General features: G+C 37.9%; 1 protein-coding gene across 1 annotated transcript in view; it reads right to left on the bottom strand.

The window, feature by feature from the left end:
- PLCH1 (phospholipase C eta 1) overlaps positions 1-27,172 on the bottom strand; it is a 269,122-nt gene that overhangs the window by 81,163 nt on the left and 160,787 nt on the right. Inside the window, exons 6-8 of the mRNA XM_089910967.1 lie at positions 25,882-26,052; positions 9,983-10,076; positions 7,658-7,861 (exon numbers count right to left, since the gene is read on the bottom strand). Coding sequence (XP_089767093.1) covers positions 7,658-7,861; positions 9,983-10,076; positions 25,882-26,052 — 469 coding nt within the window. The remainder of the gene's footprint in view (positions 1-7,657; positions 7,862-9,982; positions 10,077-25,881; positions 26,053-27,172) is intronic.

Raw genomic sequence — 27,172 nt, 5'->3', positions numbered from 1 at the left:
TTAACAATGAGGTCATATACACAAGCAGCTTAGCCTTTACCAAGAACTCTCATTAGAAACTGCTCTAAATCCAACCGAGTATGCCTGAGCATAGTGATATTTCTTAACAGGTTGTTTCTCTATTTTACTTCTTCTTATTCAGTTTACTATAGTCTTTCAATGTTTCAATGACCCTCTCAAATCAGTAACAGGGTTTTTCATCATTGTCCTCCTAAACTCATTATGTTTCCATTAGATTTATTTCCATTTGATTAATTCGACAGTAGTTCTAAAATAGCATTGACTTCTTAACTTCGAATCTTCAGGCCCTGCTAAGATTTATGTGCATACGGGCAAATGATTTAATAATTTAAAGTGTTGCTTCCCCATCCATAAAAGGAACACTAAGAACAGGACCTGAATCATAAGTCTGAGTGATTTATAAGTACATGAAAAGTTGATTATAAACCTGCATGGCACACAGTAATCATTATTGTTATTAATACTATTGATACTGTTATGTGTATGGACAACCTCACTGACCCCCAGCTGGAGAAAGACAACAGCTTCCTCACCATCCTCCCCAACTTAGAGTTTGCCTTCCCTTGTTTTACACTTTGCCACCCGACTAATTTCTCAAAACACTGCTTTCTCCATGTCACTACTTTGCTCAAAAGCCTACTCAGTGCATAACATAGCATCCAACACATAGTATGTACTCAATAGGTCTATGTTAAATTTATTAACAAACAACTTACAGCAGCTCCTGCCTGCTTAACCCCAGGGTCCCTATCTCTGGCACTAGAGACTGGCTAGCCATTCAACTAAGCCTGTTTTCTCTCTCGCCCTAGCTCACAGCTAGACTACAGTTCCCAGCCTTCCCTTTCAGCAGGACATGGCCATTGAAATGTGGGCAGAAATGATGTGCACCACTTCCAGGTCTGCTTTATGAAACCCTGCCCTCACAGTTATCCATGCCCTCTCTTCTGCTGTGAGTTTGGAAGTCATGTGCTGAAGATGGCACAGACACAGAAGGAAAGAGCCTGTACCCCTAAATCACTACTTGAAAGAGTCACCCGTTAAGAACAGCTATTTCAGACTTCACATAAGAAATAAACTTCAGTTGTTTTAGGGCACAGAGATTTAGGTTTAACTGTTAAAGAAACTAGTTAATTAATACCTTAGTTCCTGTTTGACAAGTCAAACTTATTTTCTCCTACTTGCAACCTCACAGACTTATTCTTCCAGTTAGGCAAGTTTCCTCACATAAGATCCTACTTCCATGCCTTTGCTTCTTTCATTTAAGGTCAACTGAAATGCCCTCTTTCACTTTGCTTATCTCAATCTCAACCAAGGGTCAAATCCTTGATTAAGGATTTAGATCCTAAACCAGGATCCCCCATAGAATTTTGCCAGCTCTCATGACATTGCCCTTCCTTATGACAGGGTGTCACAAATTCAAATACCAACAAGAACCTAGCAGGTCACATAAATAAATGTAGCAGCCCAACAGGAAATGTGTGTCTAAATGAGGTAACTATTTCTCACTGTCAGTCAATCATTCCAAAGTAGGAATAAGGACCCAGTTACCAGATCTGAGAAAAGTCAAAGGTCTCTTTCCTCTCTCTTTCTGTCTCTCTCTCTAGATAGATGAGAGTTGGGGGGGAGGGTTTCTGTTCCCTAACTAATACAGTTACATATATCAATTAAATACTGCCTATTAAAATATCCTTGGGGGGTGAATGGAAAAAGGAAAAGGAGAAAGTACTTTCAAGGTTAAAACCATAGGAATACTGGAAACAAAGTTTAAGAACAAATATTTTGGGATGCTATCATACAGTGTTATACTGTTCCTTTGGGCCTGTAAATGAGGTCAAACATATAAAGGCATCTTCTCGGGAAAGAGGCTCCATCCCTCTTTTGACATGTGTTTGACATTCTTTAATTTGTCTTTGGATATAAGCGTGAAAAGAATAAACAGATGTTTCAAAAGTATGTAACTTAAACAATATACCCCAATTTATACCCCATTTTGGAGGAAAAAGGGCTTAGGAGGGTTTCTCATAAATGAGCTAATATATTTTCAAAAAGAATGCAAAGTAGACGAGGCAATGCCACAGCTGACTTGATGATCATGTACACATAAAAATATCTCTTCATAAGAAACTACTTTGGTAATGAAAGAAGGAGCCCTTTTGCTAACATTTATAACACAGGCAGAATATGCATAGTTGAGGATGGTTCTCCTAATGTTCACTTTTTAGGTCTATTTTATCACTTGTCTGTTAAATGAGGATAGCAACATCCCCAAATGGTGCTGCCATCTGAGCGCGTGGCATCCATAGTCAAGTTCAAATGGCCATGAAGAGCTCCTGTAAGAGCTAGTGCTATGATGAGAATGTTGGCAAAGTAGAAATCCTCTAACCAATTTCCTAGCCACAAAATAGCCAGGCCCATTTTTTCAATCAGACCACATGTTAGAAGCCCCCAAAAGCACCCTGACAAACAGCTGGTCAGATCTGAAGGCCAGCTGAGAGACTAACATGACAGCTTTTCATAGTGGAACTCAAAATGTTTCACCCTGATAGTGCTCCCAGAGATAACAGGAAAAGTTGTAAACCGATTACAACAGCAATACAACGTCAGTTCCATAATGAAAGTGAAAATCCCCTGGACAGAACATCCATATTTATAAAGCAACTAGGGCTGATAATCAAGGGAAAGGAAAGGCCGTGTAAAAAATGTCATCAATCTGATTTGCTGGCAAACCCACTTCACCAACAAAAGACTTACTCGTCTTCCCCAAGACACCATATATATCCTGACCGAGGACATTGTTGCAGCTGAACTAATGGAGATGGAAAACACAGTATTATCAAAATAGAAGCTTGAAAGTGGAGAGATTTTTCAGGTCACAATACCATGAAAGAACTGTCCAGAATCATTACTCTCCATCTCTAAGAACTATACTTGGCAAAAGCTGCTTCAGAAAATTATCTGTGGGACCTGAAATTTTTAATCCATGACCTGCTACATTCTATAAATCAGGTTCTTTAACTCCTAGCTGCAGCTGTTTAAGAATAAAAACAACTTCATCCAGAAGCAAGGTAGATAAAGCACCACTGGGTGTATATAGATTGGTGCCTCCAGGTCCAAGCTTGAAGTGTAAACTAAGATCTTCAAATTACAGGGCTGACAGAAATTGTCAGGAGAGCACGAAAAATCACGTTATCGAGTTCTAAAGTCTTCAGGAACATCTAGATATTTAGATGCCAAGCCTAATCACAAGTCAAGCAAATGCCTCCTGTTAAAGCCAACCTCCTCTCTGTGCTGTGCACTGTTCTTCCTAGTCTTCCTTATGTGACCAGATGGCCCTTATTTGATCCCTCGCTTGGGTTGGTCATGTCATTCAATGCGTGTTCTTCCAAAAACCCCAAAGGCTTCCTGGAGAAGCAAAGTGGGGGAGTCAGACAACTTGCGTTCAAATACCAGCTTCCAAGCTTCCTAGCTATGGGACCTTGAGCCACCAACCCTACCCCAAATTGGGGTGCCTTCTTAAGGAGATTATTCCATCTTCCTTAGTGTTGTAAGAATTAAAGAAGGATGTATGGAAAGCACTTAACCAGAACCTAGCCCACAAAAGGGGATGAAATCATGGTGGTTTCCCTGTTCCTTCCCAGTATATTCAAAGCCAAGGTGACAACCATAGTTTCAGACAGGAAACAGAGCAAGTACAAAGTTGACCAAGTCTCCTAGATAAACACAGTATAATGCTTCTTCTCAACAAAACCTTCCAGAAATAGCAGCTTGGCTTTCACTGTCCAGTCACAGATTATTCCAATAGCAAAACTTCAAGCCAAACAACAGAGGAGAAGTTTGCCGATGCAGGCTTGGCGAGGGAGATATTTGAGAGATTGCACGTCCTTTGAAATTATATACAAGCTGTGCGTCTTCTCAGTTTGTGTGAATGTCTGGAGCAAGCAACACCTTTTACACAAGGAGGGCAAAGATCAATAGCTTCTATCACTTTGGTGACTGGCAAAGAGGAAGGAAGAAGGTACAAGGGAAGGCCCATGTTCAATGCCATCTGCTGCACACAATTTCTAAAAGCTACTTTTAAAATTAAAAGATCCCTGAAAAAGCTAAAACTAAAAATTATTTGTGTCTTACTATAAATTATCTTAATCAGATAACTTTCCTTCTTAATAGCCCAAGGAATGCCAGAGAATTAGAGATCTGATTGAGTAAGGAGTTGATCATTAGAACATGGTTAAGCTTGGGTAAGACACTGATTTTGGACAGAGAAATCAAAAAAGAAATGATTGGGCACCTGAAAGACCTGAGAAGCAAAGGAAACAGTACAGGACACAGAAGTAACAAAATTGCAGAACTGCCTGGAGTTGACTTTCACTTCATGGAGTCACCAGAAGTCATTTTCCATATTTGGCCTCCAAGAAAATGTCACCATTTAAAATGATAGGCAACCATCACTCTGAAGCCAATAAGGGTGTGGGCCCTGGCATCTCTATGCATGACAGACTTGTAAAACTGCTTGAGTGCTGAGTGAGCAAATGGCTGAATAATGGCTGAGAACAGAATGTCACCTCAAGACCTTCTGTTGCTCGAAAGGTTTTCCTTTATGCTTATATTTTATAAGCATCTTCATTATCCAGTTGCTTAAGCTGCTCAATTCTCAGTCACTACTGTCAGTAGGTGTGCTCTGCGTCTACTGCAAAAATGCCATGTCTTAAATCATGCACTTCCAGAGTGCTAAATTGGTAGTGGTCCTAATGGTTCTGTATGCAGACAGTTTTTAATACCTGTCCATTTTCAAAATATGTCAGTTTGCCTTTATAACATTACTACTACTATGACTGTAACATTGCGTCTGCTACTTTTGTAGCAGGAAATCCTTCAAGCCAGAAACTCTCTGACAAAGAAGCGTTCCTCTACTCACCAGTATTATCTCACTGCCCTACTGCTTTATTCATCTCCCTACACTATTCCACCACCCCAAGAACAACTTGCTACCTACTGCTGACTCCCGTATGCTCCCACCAAAAAGCAATTCCCCTTTGCTCCGTGGAATCTCCATTCCAGTGTAAACAAGCCCCATTTCATCATTAGACTCTCTGGAATTCTTCCTCAACCTCCTTATCTTGGTTAACAACCAGTTTACCTGGGAGGATACTACTTCCTTTCTCCACAGATGCTTTTTTTGTATAAATCACAAAATGAGGATGCTACTTTTAAACAACTGTTGTTCTACATTCATTTTTTAAAAATCCCTCCACTTTTAAACCTCACTTTATCCATCTCTGCCTTCCTGGCATCTTCCAAGTGCCTTTTCCGTAGCATTCTTCTTCTACCTAAGTATGTGGTTTACAGTTTTTAATATCCAATTTTTGATCTTTTAATTTTTTAGCCTTGAATCTCCCTGTCAGCATCCTTTGACTTAAAAGTCCATGTGGGCAATCTACCCAATCACTTAACCTTGACCTCAATGACAACAGCTCCTTGCTTCACTCTAATCATGCTCACCCACCACACGCCCTGCATATAGTCATTACCTCAACTATATCCAAAATCCCACCTTGTGATAATAATTCTCTGTTCTTGTTTACGGTATGCGTGATGCCGACATTCTCAGTATTCCTGTTTCTTTGAGTCTTCTAGTTTCTTAACCTCATTTTGTGGCCCCTTCATTTCCTTTCCTAGTTCATGGACCTACTGTCACTCACTTAAAAGAGCTCTCACCAACATCTTGAAGATATTTTATACGACCTGGAAATCCAGAGGCTTGGATCAATTCTAGAATCTGTCTTCACTGCTCCTATACCTAGTCTGTTGGGAATGGGGTGGGGAGCAGTCTGAGCATGCAGATTTTGTATAACAAAAAGACTGTTCTGTTAAAGACTGTTTTTGAAATTAGCTAGGCCTTCCCCAATTTATCTTGTCAACTCCTTACTCATTATTTGCTGATCTTTTTAAGCCTCCCATCCCCCAGCCAACCTCCACCCACTCTACACTTAGTGGATGGTGTTCTCTCCTACTATCCTGAGAAAAGAGAGGGTAACAGGCATGAACCATTTTAAAATTTTTTGTCCCCTACCCCATCTAAAAGCAAAATGAATGAATCCTCATTTCCCCCTCTTCCAAGTCTCAAAACCTCCCCAACCCTGTATCAAGTCTTCCCCTAATGCAGAAAAATGCCAAGTGACTAGCTCACAGCAGATTATCTACCTGACCTTCCCACTGAAAGGCCACCAAAACTATATAGCAAAAGACACTAATAACCTCCCAGCTGTCAAATGCAACCAGACTGGACACTTAGTCTGTATTTTACTTTTCTATTGCATGGGACATTTTTGACCATTTCATCCCTTAGGTCCAAGTGACTGCTTTGTGTTAGTTGTCTTCGTCAGTTCCCCTTGTTCTTTCTGCTTCGAAAGGTTGGAATGCATAAGTCCTCAGGCCTTGTTCTCTTTGCCACTCCTCTAAGTGATCTTGTCCACTGTGATGTACATTTACACACGAAGGTCTCTGTAAGTGATCTTGTACGCTAACACACAGAAAACTCGGAATTGTGGAATCTTTATCTTTTCTGGATCCTTCTGTTGAGTTCACATATTGTTATTTAATTGACTAATAAAAATGTCCACGTATATATTACAAAGTCACTATAAACTCAACCGATGGAAAGCTGAACTCATTAATGCTCAGTCCCCACAGTAGATGATGGCTGCATCATTCATTCCAGCTCTCCCCCTCAAGCCTTACATCCTTTACTTTGCTCACCAGGTCCTGTAAGTTTACTTCTTTAATATCTGTATAAGCATCTCTCTCACCTAGTCTGTTTTTATGATCCTTCCTTTCAATCATTTCAATAGCCTTCCCACCATTCTCCTTGCTCTAGTTTCACCTCCCTTCCCCCACCACAAACATACATCTTAAAGAAAAATTATCTTCCTACACTGCTGCCCAAGCAATCTCTCTAAACTACAAGTCTGACCGTATCACCCTAGGTATTAAAACAATCCACCGGACCCTCGTTACCGAAGCTAAAGCTGAAATTCCTTATCGCAGCACTCAGAACCCTTTATCGCTGACCCAAGTCTACCTTCCAGGCTGATTTCTCATCATATTTTACGTCGCCCCTCACTTTCTGTATCACCTCTCAACCACGTTTGATTCAACTGGTGGAATTCTCACACCATACTATGATTTTTACCGTCCACCCCTTCCAATGACTGTGAGCGCCTGAAAGACAGAAGCCACGTCTTACATCTGTGTCCTAACCCCCAGGAACCTCCTAGGAATTTAATAAGTGTTGGCTGATTGATAGACCACGAAGTACCTTAAAAATAAATATTTATCCTGAACCATCTTTACCACTGTTTAATCAAAAAAAAAAAATCTTTCTAGGAAAAACTTTCACATTCATCACAATTTTTCAGCACCTGAAGGTGTGCCTCCCAAATGCTAGTACACATCTCTCTCCCTGTTTGAAGTGTCAGGAGGAACCGGAGAGGATTATGAGTTAAGAATAACTTTACAGTGAGTGGGAAAATAGTTCTGATTAGCATGAGTGCATTTTGTTAGGTCTCCATTATTTACACTAGACGCGCCTGACTAAAGCACGTGTGCGCCCACACACACTCGCGCTCAAAGCACGCACCTTCCACGCAGCGACAGCCCTCCTGCAGCACCCGTGCATACATGTCCACTTTGGACTGAGACAGGAGCTGGTCCCCGGTCAGGTATGTATTGTGGGAGGAAGCGATGTAGTAGTGGCACAGGGGCTGGTCCATGTCCTGGTACACTTCATGGTGCAGTGGGTTAAATATGTCACAAGCAGGACTACGCATGAAGTTCGTGAAGCCTTTGGAAATGAGAGAGAGTGAAGTACTATAGCTTTGAAGCATATATACTTAACCAACTCTAACAAGGGCAAAAGAGATCAAAGTTTGTTCATACTGATTACCTCATTTACCTTCAGGACAGCCTTTGCAGGGAATACCGGGGCAATGAGAGATGTGCTTCAGATCAAATAGACAGTGTCAAAAACTGAAATATGGCTTTGGGGAGTAGCAGTTTAAATATAACCTACAGAAAAACAGACTTTTTAAGAGTTTTGATTGAGGGAGGGAGGGGGCGTATTGCAAAGCTCTTCAGTAACTGCTGAACTCAAGCTATGATTATTCAGTGTGACCTAATGGGTGGCTCATGCAGTGTTCAAGCCATATTTATCCTAAGTGATATACTGATCAACAGCAACCTGATAGGTTATTAAGTTGATTTGAAAAATAGTATTGTCAGTGCCATAGCTGAGGTAGCAGGTCAGAAGTTAGGCATAGCTTAAAATCAGGGTATGATTATTTGACTATGAAACTGGTTTGGCAAGATGCTACTAATGGCTAGCACATTTGAGAAATGTGAAAAAGTATTTCAAGATTATGTAGAAAACCCTATCAGTTTTTCAAAAACATAGTGCCTGGGTAGGAAAGGCATTCATTAACATATTAACAGATATGTGAATGTCCTACAAGTACCTACATGGAATGACTATTAGGGTAAATTATTTCAAGTCTTCAAGAATCCTGTGGTAAAACTACTGGTAAATATCCTCTGAAACTCTGGAGAATTTCTTCATGCTCATCTTTATGGCCATAACTTAGAAATCAGGTTTAACTCCATCTTTTAAGGCCCCACCAAAGAAAAGATTCATTTATTGGTAAAGAAAGGTCCAAATTAGTTTATCTTCTTTGGTTGTTTTTAAAATAGCTTTTAATTATATAAATATTAAATAATTTCTCTTCGTTTTAATTAGCCTCTATCCCTGGAAGTAAACATACAATATCATACCCCCTTGTCCACACTAAGCCTGTTTGGGAGAATAGGAGGCCAACAATCAAAATTGGTAAGATAAGCCATGGTATCATATGCTCTTGCAGGAAGTGGGATGCCCCAGTAGTTTTTTTATTAAGATTATCTATTCTGCCTGGGACCTGTTCTCTTTTGGAGAGCAGCCTACAAATTTCTTTCCCTACATATTTTAAATACATATGACTTATAGATACATGTAGCTATATTCATGTCATATGATTTATACATAATACCATAGGAGCTAGATTCTAAATATATATTCAGAATCTAATATATATAACTGTGGGCAAGTTACTTATTTCTTTTTTCTTTTTTTTAAAAATTTATTCATTCATTCATTTATTTTTGGCTGCATTGGGTCCTCATCGCTGGGTGCGGGCCCTCTCTAGTTGCAGAGAGCGGGGGCCACTCCTCATTGTGGTGCGCGGGCAGCCTCTCCCATTGTGAAGCACGGGCTCCAGGCGCACGGGCCCCAGCAGTTGTGGCACACAGGCTCAGTAGCCGTGGTGCAAGGGCCTAGCCACTCCAGTGCATGTGGGATCCCCCAGACCAGGGCTCCAACCCATGACCCCTGCATTGGCAGCCGGACTCTCAACCACTGCACCAGCAGGGAAGTCCCAAATTACTCAATTTCTTTAAGCCTCACTTTCTTCAATTATAAAATGAGATAGTCATATTAACAAAATTTGTGGTCCCTACAACCTCTCTACCGCTAGCAACTAGGGAAAACAAATTAGTTGCCAACATTTAAAAAAAGAAAACAAAAAAACATGTTTACTTATTTTAGGGCCAAATTTCCCATCATGAGATTATCTGCTTGAAACTATTTCCAAAAATTAACCATTTGAGAAAAGTCAAAATATTTCTTGGCATCTATCATACACAGTGGCATCAAGTTGACTTGCTTGAGTGGAAAATGCTACTGTCCTTGCAAAAGTAAAAGAAACAGCAAAATCATGGCATCTGTTTTGTAGGAAAATATGTGTGTCGTGGGTTTTATTTGAATCATCTGTAATTCCAAGGTTATCTCCCTATTTCTTTTCCCAAAAATTTTGCTAAAATGTAACTTAGCAAACTAAACTGAGAAATGAGAAATTAAGGATATTGGTTATTTTACCTTCTATGCCAAGGACATTTTTTGCCTTATTTTCTTCAGAAACTTCAAATTTTCTTATGACGTCAATACAATAGTCTGTTGTCACATTCGTCATCTAAACAAAACAGAACAATAGTACAGTACCTGCAATTTCATGAGATATGTTCCTCTATGCTAAAAGGGCATACTGATTTTTTTTTAAGCATTCGTGATACAGTGCAAAATGGTTAAATGAGCCATATTTGAGGTTACTAGTGTCATAACTACTTAACCTTTGGAAAATGATCATGATCTCAGTATTCCTTGTATCTTTCAGATTTAATCAGTGAAAACAGTTCTTCAACTACTAGACAAATATTTTCTATGAAGCAACAAGATTAATAAAACCAAGTCAATAATCACTGCAAATGCATTGCCAAGCATCCATTCACTTTAAGCTAGTAGTTATCTGCAAAAGTAATGCTTTCTACACAAACACTGAGGTTTGCTAGTCATAAATTGTATGCAAAAAGAAAATGACTCTCTACCAAAGAAGCGTATGCTAGGTAAATCCACCTGTGTGTTTATAGCTACAGATCCTTCAACCGATTCATGAGAGCAGTCGGCCACGGTGACTCAAGAACGCAAAGGTTAGCAAAAGAAAATAAAAAGGTAGGTGAGAATTCTGGAGTGAGAATTCTTGTATTCAAATCAGCTGGCTCATACTATTAACAGTGTGGTCTTAAATAAGTCACTCACCTTCTCTGTGGCTACCTTATAACGTAGTTGTGGGGATTAAATGGATTAATATTTGTAAGAAAAATGTATGGTACCAAAAAAGCAGTATATGCTAACATTACTGAGTTAGTCTCAAGTTTGCTGCATGTACATTTCCTGCTTAGTATCACTGGGAAAAGCAAACTCTTTGAGAATAATTTCTTTAATACTAATAAAGGATACAATATTTTTATCAAAAATTCATTCAGCCCCAAAATCTCACAATGATATTTAAATATACTAATAAGCACCAGAGAGCAGACAGCAGAAGCAAGAAGAACTAAAATCTTGCAGCTTGTGGAACGAAAACCACATTCACAAAAAGACAGACAAAATGAAAAGGCAGAGGACTATGTACCAGATGAAGGAACAAGATAAAACCCCAGAAAAACAACTAAATGAAATGGAGAAAGGTAATCTTCCAGAAAAAGAATTCAGAATAATGATAGTGAAGATGATCCAGGATACTGGAAAAAGAATGGAGGCAAAGATCGAAAAGATGCAAGACATGTTTAACAAAGACCTAGAAGAATTAAAGAACACCTAAAAGAAGTAAAGAACAAACAGAGATGAACAATACAATAACTGAAATGAAAAATAGAAGGTATTTCTACTTTTTTTTTTTTATTCTAGAAGGAATCAATAGCAGAATAACTGAGGCAGAAAATGGATAAGTGACCTGGAAGACAGAATGGAAGAATTCACTGCCGCGGAAAACAATACAGAAAAATGAACGAAAGGAAATGAAGACAGCCTAAGAGGCCTCTGGGACAACATTAAATGCACCAACATTTATATTATAGGGGTCTGAGAAGGAGAAGAGAGAGAGAAAGAACCTAGAGAAAATATTTGAAATGATTATACTTGAAAACTTCCCTAGCATGGGAAAGGAAATAGCCACCCAAGTCCAGGAAGCACAGAGAGTCCCAGGCAGGATAAACCCAAGGAGAAACACACTGAGACACATAGTAATCAAACTGACAAAAATTAAAGACAAAGAAAAATTATTAAAAGCAACAAGGAAAAAACAACAAATAACATAAAAGGGAACTCCCATAAGGTTAAGAGCTGATTTCTCAGCAGAAACTACAAGCCAGAAGGGAGTGGCACAATATATTTACAGTGATGAAAAGGAAGAAACTACAACCAAGATTACTCTACCCGGCAAGGATCTCATTCAGATTTGATGGAGAAATCAAAAGTTTTACAGACAAGCAAAAGCTAAGAGAATTCAGCACCACCAAACCAGCTCTACAACAAATGCTAAAGGAACTTCTCTAAGTGGGAAACACAAGAGAAGAAAAGAACCTACAAAAAGAAACCCAAAACAATTAAGAAAATGGTAATAGGAACATACATATCAATAATTACCTGAAATGTGAATGGATTAAATGCTCCAACCAAAAGACACAGGCTCGCTGAATGGATACAAAAGCAAGACCCATATATATGCTGTCTACAAGAGACCCACTTCAGACCTAGGGACACACACAGACTGAAAGTGAGGGGATGGAAAAAGATATTCCATGCAAATGGAAATCAAAAGGAAGCTGGAGTAGCAATACTCATAACAGATAAAATAGACTTGAAAATAAAAAATGCTGCAAGAGACAGGAAGGACACTACATAATGATCAAGGGATCAGTCCAAGAAGAAGGTATAACAATTATAAATATATATGCACCCAACATAGGAGCACCTCAATACATAATGCAAATGCTAACAGCTATAAAAGAGGAAATCGACAGTAACAGAATAATAGTGGGGGGCTTTAACACCTCACCTACACCAATGGACAGATCATCCAGACAGAAAATTAATAAGGAAACACAAGCTTTAAATGACACAAGAGACCAGATAGATTTAATTGATATTTATAGCACATTCCATCTGAAAACAGCAGATTACACTTTCTTCTCAAGTGCACATGGAACATTCTTCAGGATATATCACATCTTGGATCATAAATCAAGCCTCAGTAAATTTAAGAAAACTGAAATCACACCAAGCATCCTTTTTGACGACAACACTATGAGATTAGAAATCAATTACAAGGAAAAAAAATAAAAAGGAAAAAATACAAACACATGGAGGATAAACAATACATTACTAAATGACCAAGAGATCACTGAAGAAATCAGAGGAAATCAAAAAGTACCTAGAGACAAATTACAATGAGAACATGACGATCTAAAACCTATGGGATGCAGAAAAAGCAGTGCTAAGAGGGAAGTTTATAGCAATACATTCCTACCTCAAGAAACAAGAAAAATCTCAAATAAACAATCTAAACTTACACCTAAAGAAACCAGAGAAACAACAAACAAAACCGAAAGTTAGTAGAAGAAATCATAAATATCATTGCAGAAATAAATGAAATAGAAAAAAGAAAAACATTGCAAAGATCAATAAAACTAAAAGCTGGTTCTTTCAGAAGATAAACAAAATTGATAAACCTTTAGCCAGACTCATCAAAAAAATGAGGGAGAGGACTCAAATCAATAAAATTAGAAATGAAAAGGAGAAGTTACAGTGGACACCAGAGAAACACAAAGCATCATAAGAGACTACTACAAGCAGCTCTATGCCAATAAAATGGACAACCTGGAAGAAATGCACAAATTCTTAGAAAGGTATATAACCTTCCAAGACTGAACCAGGAAGAAACAGAAAATATGAACAATCCAGTCACAAGTAATGAAATTGGAACTGTGATTAAAAATCTTCCAACAAGGCTTCCCTGGTGGCGCAGTGGTTGAGAGTCACCTATTGATGCTGGGGCCACGGGTTTGTGCTCCGGTCCGGGAAGATCCCACATGCCACGGAGTGGCTGGGCCCGTGAGCCATGGCCGCTGAGCCAGCGTATCCGGAGCCTATGCTCCACAACGGGAGAGGCCACAACACTGAGAGGCCCACATACCGCAAAAAAAAAAAAAAAAAAATCTTCCAACAAACAAAGGCCCAGGACCAGACGGCTTCACAGGGGAATTCTATCAAACATTTAGAGAAGAGCTAACACCCATCCTTCTCAAACTCTTCCAAAAAATTGCAGAGGAAGGAACACTCCCAAACTCATTCTATGAGGCCACCATCACTAAAACCAGACAAAGATACCAAAACCAGACAAAGATACCACAAATAAAGAAAATTATAAACCAATATCACTGATGAATAGATGCAAAAATCTTCAACAAAATACTAGCAAACAGAGCCCAACAACATGTTAAAAGGATCATATACCATGATCAAGTGGGATTTATCCCAGCAATGCAAGGATTCTTCAGTATATGCAAATCAACCAATGCGATACACTATATTAATAAGTTGAAGAATAAAAACCATATGATCATCTCAATAGACACAGGAAAATCTTCTGACAATATTCAACACCGATTTCTGATAAAAACTCTCCAGAAAGTGGGCAGAGAGGGAACCTACCTCAACATAATAAAGGCCATATCCAACAAACCCACAGCAAACACCAATCTCAATGGTGAAAAAATGAAAGCATTTCCTCTAAGATCAGGAACAAGACAAGGATGTCCACTCTTACCACTTTTATTCAACATAGTTTTGGAAGTCCTAGCCACAGCAGTCAGAGAAGAAAAAGAAATAAAAGGAATACAAATTGGAAAAGAAGAAGTAAAATTGTCACTGTTTGCAGATGACATGATACTATACATAGAAAATCCTGAAGATGCCAGCAGAAAACTACTAGAGCTAATCAATGAATTTGGTAAGTTGCAGGATACAAAATCAATGCACAGAAGTCTCTTGCATTCCTATACACTAACAACGAAAGATCAGAAAGAGAAATTAAGGAAACAATCCCATTCACCACTGCAACAAAAAGAATAAAATACCTAGGAATAAACCTACCTAAGGAGGTAAAAGACCTATATGCAGAAAACTATAAGACACTGATGAAAGAAATTAAAGATGACACAAACAGATGGAGAGATATACCACGTTCTTGGATTGGAAGAATCAATATTGTGAAAATGACTATACTACCCAAAGCAATCTACAGATTCAATGCAATCCCTATCAAATTACTAATGGCATTTTTTACAGAACTGGAACAAAAAATCTTAAAATTTGTATGAAGATACAAAGGACCCCAAATAGCCAAAGCAATCTTGTGGGAAAAAAACGGAGCTAGAGGAATGAGACTCCCTGACTTCAGACTATACTACAATATGGTACAAAGCTACAGTAATCAAGACAATGTGGTACTGGCACAAAAACAGAAATATATATCAGTGGAACAGGATAGAAAGCCCAGAGATAAACCCACACACATATGGACAACTAATCTATGACAAAGGAGGCAAGGATATACAATGGAGAAAAGACAGTCTCTTCAATAAGTGGTGCTGGGAAAACTGGACAGCTACATGTACAAGTATGAAATTACAACACACCCTAACACCATACACAAAAATAAACTCAAAATGGATTAAAGACCTAAATGTAAGACTGGACACTATAAAACTTTTACAGTAAAACATAGGAAGAACACTCTTTGACATAAATCACAGCAACATTTTTTTGATCCACCTCCTAGAGAAATGGAAATAAAAACAAAAATAAACAAATGAGACTGAGTGAAACTTAAAAGCTTTTGCACAGCAAAGGAAACTATAAACAAGATGAAAAGACAACCCTCAGAATGGGAGAAAACATTTGCAAACTAATCAATGGACAAAGGATTAATCTCCAAAATATATAAACAGCTCATGCAGTTCAATATTAAAAAAACAAACAATCCAATCCAAAAATGGGCAGAAGACCTAAATAGACATTTCTCCAAAGACATATAGATGGCCAAGAGGCACATGAAAAGCTGCTCAACATCACTAATTATTAGAGAAATGCAAATCAAAACTACAATGAGGTATCACCTCACACCAGTCAGAATGGGCATCATCGGGCTTCCCTGGTGGCGCAGTGGTTAAGAATCTGCCTGCCAATGCAGAGGACACGGGTTTGAGCCCTGGTCCGGGAAGACCCCACATGCCGTGGAGTAACTAAGCCCGTGCACCACAACTACTGAGCCTGTGCTCTAGAGCCCACAAGCCACAACTCCTGAAGCCCACGAGCCACAACTACTGAAGCCCACGCACCTAGAGCCCGTGCTCTGCAACAAGAGAAGCCACTGCAATGAGAAGCCCACACATCGCAACGAAGAGTAGCCCCTGCTCCCTGCAACTAGAGAAAGCCCGCATGCAGCAACGAAGACCCAACCCAGCCAAAAATAATAAATAAATAAAAATTAAATAAATTAATTTAAAACAATAGAATTGGCATCATCAGAAAATCTACAAACAACAAGTGTGGAGTGGGTGTGGAGAAAAGGGAACACTCTTGCACTGTTGGTGGAAATGTAAATTGATACAGACACTGTGGAGAACAGTATGGAGGTTCCTTAAAAAACTAAAAATAGAACTACCATATGACCCAGCAATCCCACTACTGGGCATATACCCTGAGAAAACCATAATTCAAAAAGAGTCATGTACCAAAATGTTCATTGCAGCACTATTTACAATAGCCAGGTCATGGAAGCAACTTAAATGCCCATCGACAGACGGATGGATAAAGAAGATGTGGTACATATGTACAATGGAATGTTACTCAGCCATAAAAAGGAATGAAACTGGGTCATTTGTCGAGATGTGGATGGACCTAGAGACTGTCATACAGAGTGAAGTAAGTCAGAAAGAGAAAAACAAATATCGTATATTAATGCATATATGTGGAACCTAGAAAAATTGTACAGATGAAAAGGCAGAAATAGAGACACAGATGTAGAAAAAATGTATGGACACCAAGGGGGGAAAGTGGGGGTGGGAGTGGGGTGGTGGGATGAATTGGGAGATTGGGATTGACATGTACACACTGATGTGTATAAAATAGACAGTAAGAACCTGCTGTATTAAAAAAAAATTTTAATAAAAAAAGATCAGTCAATCAATAAATAAATATACTAATGAATAATGATAGAGGAAGCTAACTTGGGAGCCAGTGTTTTATATTTCAATGATATTCTCAAAAATTCCATTATCTCTTAGGTTCAATACCTATGCTTTAGTGAAATCTAATTCAAACTGTCTATTTAATAGCATTTAACTTATTGCAGGGGGAAAAAAAGCTCTGTTATGCAACCATTTTTTGCATGTTTGAAAGAGCACAGAATGCTTTTTTCCCCCTAAAACTAGCTGCATAATGGCTAACACATTCTTTGAGTAAATTTTATAACCTTTACTCCATGCAGAGGCCTACATTACCAGACACCACCCGAAAATACCATAAATAAATGAAACGATGCTACCTGCGAGGAAGTCAACTGACCAAGTCTGGCTTTAAGCAGCTCATTAATTTGTCTGCTATAAGCTAGAGAGGCTTATCACGTGCAGTCTAAAAGATAAATAATTTCTCACAAAATAGAAACAAATTGATAAAAATTGTATGTGCCATTGGAAGACTGAATTCACATTGCAATTATTTGGTTTACGAGGTCATTTGTTCAGAGATGTTGGGGACTTGCACTAGACTCAGGTAGTCTACCAGGAGACAATGAGATCTAAAAAAATTCAAGCAAACAAACAAGAAAAACCCCCGGCATCCTGGGATGGAGCTAATTGCCGATGAGAACATGTTACTAGCTCAAAATACAAAGCAGAATGTGTTAACAAAAATCATCATATTTGAAAAGTATTCATTAAATTGATGAAAATATCAGTAGGCATTCTAGGAAGCCCAAAATTTCCTGGGCACCATGTAAGAATTAATGGGAGCTAATCCAAAATTCAAGTATTAAGGATTAACTCAGTGAAATACGTTAAAACCTCATAACAATGAGAATTGAAATGTAAGTCAATCTGCTCTCATCCTTCCTCCATCCCTGCTTTCATTTAATTAACTTCCCAAGAGCAAAATCTTGCATTTTACACAATTGACTTTTTCGGACCTCACCTTGAAAGTTACATTGGGATTTTACTGCATGAATGAAGGTTTAACATAGTTTAGTTTAGCTCTTTATTGTTCTTTTTCCCCTTGTTTTGCTTTCTATTTGACATGGCTGATAAGATGAAATAGAAACATTTTCTCCCTGTTTCCCATGGAGTTTACTTGAAAGTCTTGTTTGCTATCAATATCTGAGCCACTAACTGTCTCTTAATACTAGTGATTGTTTTTTCTATACAGAGCAATTTGTGCTAAAAGAAGAACTTGAGGAAAACTTGATTACGTTTATATAATGTAGTCAATGTTATGCAGTTTATAAAAAGTTTTTACATCCATAATCTTAAACAGTTCTTGTAAACTTAGTATCTTTATCCCCATCCTGTAGGTAGGAAAACTGACACTGAGAGTGGTTATCACAACCAAAGTCATAAAATCATTAAAAGGCAGCACCAAAGTTCAAATTTCAACCTTCTCAATTCAACTCCAAAGCTTTTTCTTTTACCTTGTATCTACTGTCTGGGTGTTTTCTTTATTTCTACTAAGAAATTGAAATACTTACTTTTAAAAGTGATTTTTTTTTTCAGTATAGCTGAAACTCCTGGATCTTAACTTTTGAAATTTTTGCAACTTTCAAATCAGTTATCATAATTTGACCTCTTTGATGATTCCAGATTGGAATGACTCCCAAAACACACGAAACACAAAATCATAATATAATTTGCAAAGAATTTTAAGGTTCCTAAACTCTTTTCCATTTATTTTTACTGAAGTAACATATCCATAATTAAGTCAGTCAAAACAGAGACGCTTATGACTAAAAGCAGAATTCCCCCTTTATACGCAGAGCCACTGTCCAGAGGTAATAATGCCAACATCTCTAGATATTTCTTGTGGAATGAGTCTTTATACTCCTAATTATTATGTTAATGATGTTATTTTATATTTCATACACTTTAAATATTATCTCTTAACTTTTTATTGTTTTTAAATAAAGACAACTCTTCTGGGCCAGCAAAACTAACTTTCGCCCTCTATCAATCCTCCCAATACAGTTATATCTTAACTTTTATTAAACTACAATTCAGTGTGTAAATTGTCCTGAATACGCAAATGTTAACATTAGGTCTATTGTATAATCTGATTGTGTTTCTATTCTTATAGAATTTTCTTCTGATTTAACTGCTGGAATTCCCATCCATTCATTTAATTTGTAATGTCCCTATCACAAATTCTTCCCAATGACTCTAATGGTCTCTTGGTATAATTTTCCACATCAAAGGCAAGAGGGAATCCATGAATTCCATTTCTTCCACTATAAAAATCCTCCTTTTTCCAGGCTGGTTAAGTTCTAAAATTTCACTCAGTTTTTTGTCCCAATTTCATTCTGTCACTCTTATCAAAGAGCACTTGAGAGGTAAATTATTTATTTCTTGCACATATTTTTGTGTGTGTTTTTTATTCTGTGCCCACATTTGGTTGACAAATTGACCAGGTAGAAAGTTCTAGGTCGGAAATCATTGCTTCATGCTTTTTGGCTTCCAGAGTTGCTGTTGAGAAGTCTGATGCCATTCTGATTCCAATCCTTTTTACAGGACCTATCTTTGTTCATTAATTTGATAAGGCTTTCCCCCCCCCCTTTCTGCAAGTCTTTAGGGTTTCATTTTATCCTTGGCATTGCAAAATCTCACTTTGATTTGTCTCTGCGTGGATCTTTTCTACATTCACTGTGTTTGGCACTCAGTGGACCCTACCAATTTAGACATTCCTCCTTTGGGCTCTAATCATTTTTTGTATTACTTATTTGATAATATCCTCCCTTCTATTTTTTCTTATCTTTTTCTGTAACTCCTGTTATTCAGATAGCGGACCTTCAGGATCGATCTACTAATGTCATTATGTTTTTTCCATTTCCTTCCTGTTTGTTCTCCTTTGGGGACAATTTTCTCAACTTTATCTTCTAAGCCAACTAATGAATTTAGTTCTCTGCTCTCTTCTTCCTCTGAATCTTCTTTTCTCATAGCATCTTTCTCTTGCTTCATGGCTGAAATTTTTTTAATCGCTCTGCTGTATTAATGTCAGTTTTTAAAGTTTCCTTATCCCTGCATTGCCTCTATTTCCTCCAAGTTTCTTGATTCTATTTGTTTGCCTTTGTCTCTTTTTTATAGCAAAGAATTTCCTCAAACGTGGTAAGCCTTGGTTATTTAAAACCCATTTTTTAAATTGACTATTTAAAAACCTATTTCAAACTAAGGCAAGAAAAAATTGGCTGGAAGCTCTGTATTCATGAGCAGAGCTTACTGACTAGTGGGCTTCACTGTAGAATTCTCTGGCTGGACTCAGGAAATTTCTGATGTAAATATCTTTAGGGATTTTTCTTCCTTGGGTTGGTGTGTTAGTTTCCTAGGGCTGCTATAATAAAGTACCACAAACTCAGGGCTGAAAACAACAGAAACTTATTCTCTCTCAGTCCTGGAGGACAGAAGTCCAAAATCAAGCTGTTAAAAGGGATGATTCCCTCTGGAGACTTGGACGGAGAATCTATTCCATACCTCTCCCCTTGCTTCTGATGGCTGCTGGCAAATCTTGGCATTCCTTGGCTTGGAGCTTCATAACTACAATCTCTGCTTCCATCTTCACACAGCCACCTTCCCTCTGTGTGTCTATGTCCTCTTTTCTGTTGCTTATAAGAACACGCATCATTGGATTTAGGGTCCACACAAAATGTAGGATAATTTCATCTTAACATCCTTAAGTACATCTACAAAGACCCTGCTTCCAAATAAGGTCACATTTACGGATACTGGGAGTTAGGACTTGGACATATCTTTTCAGGCTACTATTCAACCCACTATAGTCTGTAATATGCCTCCAAGGAAAATTTTCCAATGTCCTACTTGTAAGGGATAAACCTGGGATCTGAACCTTGGAAGAGGGTTATGGCTCTCACACTTCAATGCATAAATGTTCACTTAATCTTTGTATTCATATCTATTTTTGTGAAACAAACCTCCCAAAACTTAGAAACTTAAAACCACCAGCACTTATCAATACTTGTTCACAATTGCGTAGGATGGTAAGTGGGACTGAGTCCAGCCATATGGTTATTGTGTTTTCACCTAGGGGTTACTCATGTGACTGCAGGCATCTAGTCAGGTGACTACAGTCAGATGGTCCAAAATGGCCTCACCAACATGACTGTGGCTGGTGCTGGCTGCTGGCTGGGCCTCTTCACATCATCTCTCCTCCTCAGAGAAACTACCTGGCTTCCTCACATGATAGTCTCACAGCCCCAACAGGGCAAGAGTGGAACTGCCAAGGCTCCCTGAAGCCTACGTTCCTTGTACATCTAGTCTGCTACAATCCATTAGTCAAACCAGGTCACAAAGCCAGCCCAGATTCAAGGGACAGAAAAACAGACTCAACTTCTTGATGGGAGGAGAGGCAATGTCACGCTGCAAAGCCACACACATACAGGGATGTGGGAGCTACTGTAGCCATCTTTATAAACCATCTGCCACGCTCCCCATATTTCAGTGCCCACACTCAGGTGTGCCTGGTATGCCTCAGTCCAGATTCTTCTGGTCCATCCCCCTCCAGCTCTTATTTTCAGTTTTATGCCAGGGTGGAGAAGGGACAGCTGTCCTGCTGCAAGAGGTAGGGGAGAGAATCTGGAGCCCTAACTACATCTGGATCAGACTTCCAACCAGTGCTTGTGTTTTCAACCCCTGCTCTTCTGTTTTCAGAGTATCGTGTAAATTTCATTTTTGATCTTTCTTGGGTTCTTCCGTGCAAATGAACATGCTTCGTGGTTTCCTGCTCCGTGGGCTTGAGTTTCAGTGCTCTGGGGTCTCCTTTGGATCAGACAAGTTTTAAGATTTTGTTGTTTCTGTTTCCTCTCCCATTCTCTTTGTCCTTGTGGATTTACAGGGGGGAGAGGTCTTTTTACTGTATTTTTGGGTAATTTCAGCAGGGAGTAAAGAAACATCTCTAAATGAATAGTCATTCAGTTTCCAGCTGAATAAGACAACCATGATAGTTATTTATCTCCCCAAAATGGCTACTCTCACTCATCCAAAAATTAATCCACAAATTTCAAAGCATTTAAGTACATGACTATTTCACAGAAAAATGTCATTTGTGAACTATATTCAAGGGAGAAAAAATATTACATGACATAATTACTCTGAACAGTCTCTCACTGCTTTAACTGTGAATAATTAAGAAAAATGAAACAAATTCAGGAAAGCGTCTTAAAGAACTGCTTTTATGATGAGGAGAATGCTTTAAAAAACAAAAAAAGATAAAGGTACACTAGCACCAGAAAGGGGTAGTTATAGCAAAGAAGAATTTATAATTATTTCTCACAAGAGAGGTAAGATTAGAATGACCACGACTCTCACCAAACCAGTCTGGATTCAGTAAAGGGTAGTGAAGGGAGAGGGAACAAATGACACCTATAATTGGATCAGAAGAATCAAGGGAATATTTCAGCAGGAAGAATAAAAAAGCAAAATGAGCAACTGTTAGAACCACCACAAAGGGATAATGTATAGGTCTATGTCATAAAGTTCAGCAAGAAGAGGGCGCTCTAGCATGGGATCAGAAAAGTTCTGATAACTGCCCTGGAATTAACCATCCACATGCATATTTCAGATAAAAACACTACATAAATAGAAATCTGCTTTTGACTTATCTATGGAAGTAGCTTTTGCTCTTGGTTAACAGCTAGAAGGGTTTGAAAACTATAAGGGCTCTTCAATATTCCTGCCTTCTCTTCCTCACTCTTCAATCCATGAGAAACAAAAAGATAAAAAGGAGGTAGAGGCTTTCTAAGAAAGGTTGTCAAGGAGAGTGGGGGGAATGAAATCAATTTCTCACTCCTGAACCAAAACTCTGAAAAGAATTGAACTCAAAACACATTCAGCGCCAGTGCCAAAAAATGGATAGGAACTCTGGAAGAGATGAAGGTTGCTTTTTGGCAAACAGGGGAAAAAAATGAAACAAAGAGCCTCAACCAACCCACGTACTCTGGAATCACAGACTAGTGGACATCTGTGATCTTGATCTGTGGATGCAAGGAAGCAACGGAAGAGAAACCTCAGCCAACTGGCTTCTTCCTTAACTGGCACTTCTTCACAGATATAAAAGACAGTAAGAATTTACCTTAGCACATCATATTTTAAAGATGGAAGTCCTAATCAAACAGCAATTGGACCTGTCAAAGGCATAAATTCATTTTGCAAAGAGCTTCAGTGGAATAAAAATCTGACTCACAGGCCAATATTTGAACTCCCATAATCCCGGACAGCATATGTGGCCGGCAGTGATATTTCATTTCACAACTCAGTAAATCTGTAAAATCTGAATACTCTGATGTCTACACCAATCTTACACCATCAGAAACGAATGAATTACTGCCATATGGATCATCAAATTGCCTCAGATTCGTTCCACTGTGAAAATCCCATTTTGAAACTCAAAACCCCACAAAACTCTTGACTAATGACTCTCCTGCTGCACTTTTAGATCATGTCCAATTTTTCGCTGTTTTAAAGAATGCTGAAATGCACAACTTTATAACTTTTTTTTCTATACACAATTATTTCCTTAGGATGAACTACTAGATACAAAATGGATTGGTAAAAATTTTATATATTATATACAATTTAATGATAAAACTGCCCATAGAAAGATTGTACCATTCCACAGCTTCACCAGAAATATAAGAAATGGACACCATGTTTGGTAGTATATTTTTTTAATCTTTACTAATTTGATGGGTGATAAATGGTCTCTTAACATTGTAAATCAACTATACTCCAATTAAAAAAAATTTTTTAATGGAAATAATGCAGAAGCATATTAAAATAAAAAGTAAAATTCAAGAAGTCTTGGTTTTATTTCACATGTTTAAATTACTAGTGAAGGATGAACATTTTTAATAGATCATTGACATTGTGCAATTTTTTTTATATGTTTCAAATGTTTTACACATTCTCCTATTGGGTAGTCATCTTTTCCCTCAATTGTCTGTGGAAGTACTTTCCATATTAAGGAAATTCACTATTTCTCTCTTTTGTATATTATAAATATTTTCCAAGTTTGCACTTGACATTCATTTTATGATGTTTGATATATTGGACCACATACAAAGTTTCAGGACATTAATATTTTCCTTTCTGGTTTATGCCTCTTGATATATGATAATTTTAAAAAATTTCTTTCATGTTATACCCATATGTAGCTTCAAGCTAGTTTAGAAAATTAAACTGGAAACGCGTAATCATTTGCCAGGAGCAGGTGTCACAGAACACTGGCTTCTGTTTTCCCCAACTAAACTTTACTGGTTGAATGTCAATATAACAAAAGGAGGGAAGAAACATATGCCCCTTAGCAAATGACATCCGCTATTGCTATTCAAATGGATTGGGTAAATTCCACTAGCACAAATGAATTTGAAGTCGCTTTCTTTGAACATTTTAATTTCTCACACTGCTGTGCTTCTGAATATCTCTGTCAAAGGGCTTTCACATTCATCATCCCAATCAATTTTCAATCTGACATTGTGAGATAAGAAAGGTAGGTATCAGCTCCCCTTTGTACAGATCAGGAAACCAAGGCTCAGAAACAATACTGATTGGCCTGCCCAAGATTCTCCAACTGATAAAGCTTGCAGGATATGAAATGCAGATTTTCTGTACTCCTGGTCTAAGGTTCTTTCCACTATACTGTGAAGAGTTCTTCTGATGACAATGCAGGAGTAGTTATAATTGCAGGAAACAGGGAATAATGATTTGGAAAGGGCATGTTCTCTGGGGAAGATAATTCTTCTATTACCCCATTCCCATTTTCTGCCTGCCTTAACAGCTAACTTTGTTAGTGGAGAATCTCTGCCTTTGCCAAATTATCAAACTAAAATAACTGATTTTGATAAAACATTTTGCTAACACTATCTGGCTTAATCCTTAAAGCAACAACAAAATGTATAAAATCTGGATCTGTAATTCCTAAAATGTATGTGATTGTGGTAACGGGATAAAGTAAAATATTACCAGGTCTAGTGTCTTTTCTCTGACACCACCAACTCTGACTCTCCGACACTAGCTGGGTATCCAGCAATGCAATTCAGTCATGACGCTTACCATCTGGAGTCAGCATTAGACCCTGCAGGGCTCAGTCCCACAGGCTAACCCTGCTTCAGATGCCGCAGATGAGGTCTCAGGCTACCCCCACTTCTGCCTGGCCTACTACAAATTTCGGAGTTCTGGACATTACTTAAAACAGTAAAAATAGATTTTAATCAGTAACTGTTGCAAAACGGAAAAAGAGAGCTCAGTATAGAACTGGCTTATTTGCTAATACAAGTGGGGATTTATAGCCCAGGAGCAAGGTAGGGGTCAGTGGAGGCATAAGAGGGGATTCTGGCTAACCCAACCTAACAGGATTCTTCCTGAAATGCAGGCCAGGCTGATCAAATATCACCCAGGGAATAGTGATAGGCGAGGAATTTTATCAGATATTGAGGGCGATTAGTTATCGAGGATGGAGATTCTGGTTAAACTGACTTAGGATTCTTGCTATAGCTGGACTCTTAAGGACAAGGCCAAAGGATGGAACCTTCGAAAAACTGGCTCAAAAGAGCCTGCTTAGAGTTTGTTTCATTGAGGAGAAAGTCTTTGTCAATTCCCGCAACTCAGTTTCCAAGATTCGCTAGAATGACTCACAGAATTCAGAAAAGTGCTTTACTTACTATTACTCATTAATTATAAAGTATACAGCTCAGCCAAAATGGAAGAGATGCACAGGGCAAGGTATGAAGGAAGATATTTACCAATGAATTACTATACTGCTAGTTAAGAATTATGTCATAGTTAATAAATGTCTAGCTATGTTATTACTATAAAGAAAACATTACCATGGTATCTGAAAGGAAACACATGAGTTAACTGTCACTACTCTGTGGAAAAATATGCATATTTAAGGTTAAAAATTGTATAAGTGTTCAATTTGTCACACCCTCTTTAAAGATGCTGGAAACACATTTTAAATAACTCATAGATAAGATTTTTGTGGAACTGTGATATTTACCCCTCTATTCTAAATTTAAAGTATACCTACACCCAACCTCAAGAAAAACTCATATATCTTTCACAAGTATTTTTAAGTAAACATTCAGTTAAACAGTCTAATGATACCTTTTGCTCCACCTTCAAAAACTGAGCCAGTTCTTCCACAGTTAGGTGATCTTTCTTGTCACTGTAGCTCAAAAGCAACAAATAAAGGTCCCGTCTCAATGACATCATTTTGTAAAAAACACAGAACTCTTCAAATGTCAAAGTTCCCTGATTCTCATCTGTATCAGCTTCCTGAAAGAGGCATAGAAAATAACAAGGCAGTGTGAGAGTTTGAAATAGGAAATTCAGTAGCCGGAAATAATATTTACTATAAAAAAGGCTAATACACATTTCACAAATGGTAAATAAGTTCTTTTCAAGCACACATGGATCAATTTAAAAACTGACTATATATTAGGCCACAAAAAAGTTTCAAATTATAAAGAATCAACCTTATAAGAACTAATTTCTCTGATCACAGTAAATTTATAAAGCAACAAACAAAGCTTAAAAAAAACTGTGTATGGAAAAAACACATTTCTAAATAAGAAATGAAATGTACAGAAGTAAATGCATGTACCACGTGTTACAACTTGTGTGATGCAGTAGTTAGAAGGAAACTTGAAGTTTTCAATGTATAAGCAATGTAGATTAAAATCAGAGGAGCTAATAATTCAACTCCAAAAGCTAGAAAAAAGTTAAGCTAAAGAAAATAGAAGGAAATAAATTATAAGCAAAAGCAGAAAGCAATGAAATAGAAAACAAGTAGATATAACATCAAAGGTGAGCAATTAAACCCAAAGCTGGTCTTTTGACAAAACTAATAAAAGAAATTTTGGATAAGACTAATCAAGAACAAAAGAGAGAAAATACATTTAATACATGATGAAAATTCTAGTCTCTCATCAGCTTCTGAACTGCGATTCAATCAAATGTAATTTTTACCTATAATAGAATCTCTCTTAATTCTGCATAGGTAGCTTATTGCTCTTACAGCCATCAGCATCATTGGTACCTTTTCCTCCATAAAAGCCTGAAAAATCCATCTGGACTGATCACTAGTTGAAATTATTTGTTCCTAGTAATTATTGAGGAAGGATCTTTCGTCACGTACCTGCCTTCGGATTGGCTGAATTTGTCATAAAACCATAAAACTGTTGGGGATATATAATGAAAAACCCATCCATTTACATGGTCTCCTTTATTTTAAGTGAACACAGTTGTAGCTGAGCAAAAACTGACAGGGACTGAATGGCATTTTGAAATTCATAGATGTTGTGACATATAGTCAGCTGGTATGTGGTTTTAAATACAGTTTTGAAAGTCAAAATGTGTATAAAAATATACTTTTTTAAACTTTGCTAACTTTCGG

The sequence above is a fragment of the Delphinapterus leucas genome, chromosome 4 (genome assembly GCF_059928025.1).
Source record: "Delphinapterus leucas isolate spDelLeu-1000000601 "Yukka" chromosome 4, BTC_Dleu_Yukka2, whole genome shotgun sequence".
Lineage (NCBI taxonomy): Eukaryota > Metazoa > Chordata > Mammalia > Artiodactyla > Monodontidae > Delphinapterus > Delphinapterus leucas.
The sequence above is the reverse complement of the archived record's forward strand: the minus strand, read 5'-3'. Positions and strand labels throughout refer to the sequence as shown.